Consider the following 1108-nt stretch of genomic DNA (forward strand, 5'->3'; position numbering starts at 1 on the left):
CGGCAGGTTCACAGCACCCTGGGGAGGGAGAAGAAGCACCTTCATCCCCCCCCACCTCCTGTTTCATCTGGGGGGGGTTCAGTATGCTGTCCCCAGCCTTCTCCATCAACCCATCTACTGGGTACCATCACCCTTCATCCTGCCACTTGGGGCTCAGCCCCTCTGTGATTTGATGGGTTTGAGCTTCCCCCACCCCACAGGAGCCCCCCACCCTCTCGCCAGCCCCCAGGGGTGCAGCGGCAGTTCTGACCTTGATGTGGCCTCCCTCGTACCCGTAGGGGTACCTGCAGTCCACGATCACACAGCTCTCGATAAGGCTGCTGAACTGCCCTGTCAGCACTGCCACCATCTGCAGGGGAAGCCTGTCACTGAGGGCCACTGGGTGGGGGGCAGGCAGTCTGCCCCACCAAGGGGGGTCGGGGAGAGGCTGCTGCTCCCTTACCATTTCGGGGGAAATATACTTCAGGTCCTGGTGCTTCCCTTCCACCGTCTGCAGGAGGTAAGCCTGGAGAAGAAGGGGTGTGCTGCATCAAGATCCACCCCAGGGAGACCTCCCAGGGCAGAGGCTGTCACCCACTCCCCCCGACCTTGAGGTCTGCTCCCCCAAGTGAGCCATGGCATGGTGCTGGCACTAGAGGAGCAGCGATGAGGCTCTTCATGTGCTACAGGGTCTGCAGGCTGGAAAGTCACAGCCTCAAGTTCCCTTGTCCCCAGGCAAAGGCCACCACAGCTGGGTTTAGGCTCTTGCACTGGCACAGGGCTCTGCTGACAGCTCCTCTGCTTCAGGGGGAAGGGAGCAGGACTCCCAGGCCTCCAGCACCCCCATAGCCCTACCTTGGAGAAGTCCCCAATGAGCTCTTGGTGGTCATTGGCCAGCAGGTTCTCAATCTCCTCATGGGAGAAGGACCTGGAGCGCAGCAGCCATGCTTTCTGCAGAGACACAAACCAGAGTCATCCCCTCAACATTAGCAAGGGCTCCAGCAGAGCCGGGGCACAGGCAGTCCCACCAGGGATGGGCTGGACCACAACAAGGACACCTCACCCCGAGGCTTTCCCCATCACCCACCGGCTCTGCTGTTTCCTCCTCGCTGGGGGTACCAGCCACGCT

At 61.4% G+C, this 1108-nt stretch overlaps 1 protein-coding gene across 1 annotated transcript in view; it reads right to left on the minus strand.

Annotated features, from left to right (window-relative positions):
* CDC25B (cell division cycle 25B) overlaps positions 1-1108 on the minus strand; it is an 8932-nt gene that overhangs the window by 667 nt on the left and 7157 nt on the right. Inside the window, exons 10-14 of the mRNA XM_009884089.1 lie at positions 1067-1106; positions 835-930; positions 443-505; positions 251-349; positions 3-18 (exon numbers count right to left, since the gene is read on the minus strand). Coding sequence (XP_009882391.1) covers positions 3-18; positions 251-349; positions 443-505; positions 835-930; positions 1067-1106 — 314 coding nt within the window. The remainder of the gene's footprint in view (positions 1-2; positions 19-250; positions 350-442; positions 506-834; positions 931-1066; positions 1107-1108) is intronic.

Source organism: Charadrius vociferus, unplaced genomic scaffold (genome assembly GCF_000708025.1).
Source record: "Charadrius vociferus isolate BGI_N301 unplaced genomic scaffold, ASM70802v2 scaffold544, whole genome shotgun sequence".
Classification (NCBI taxonomy): domain Eukaryota; kingdom Metazoa; phylum Chordata; class Aves; order Charadriiformes; family Charadriidae; genus Charadrius; species Charadrius vociferus.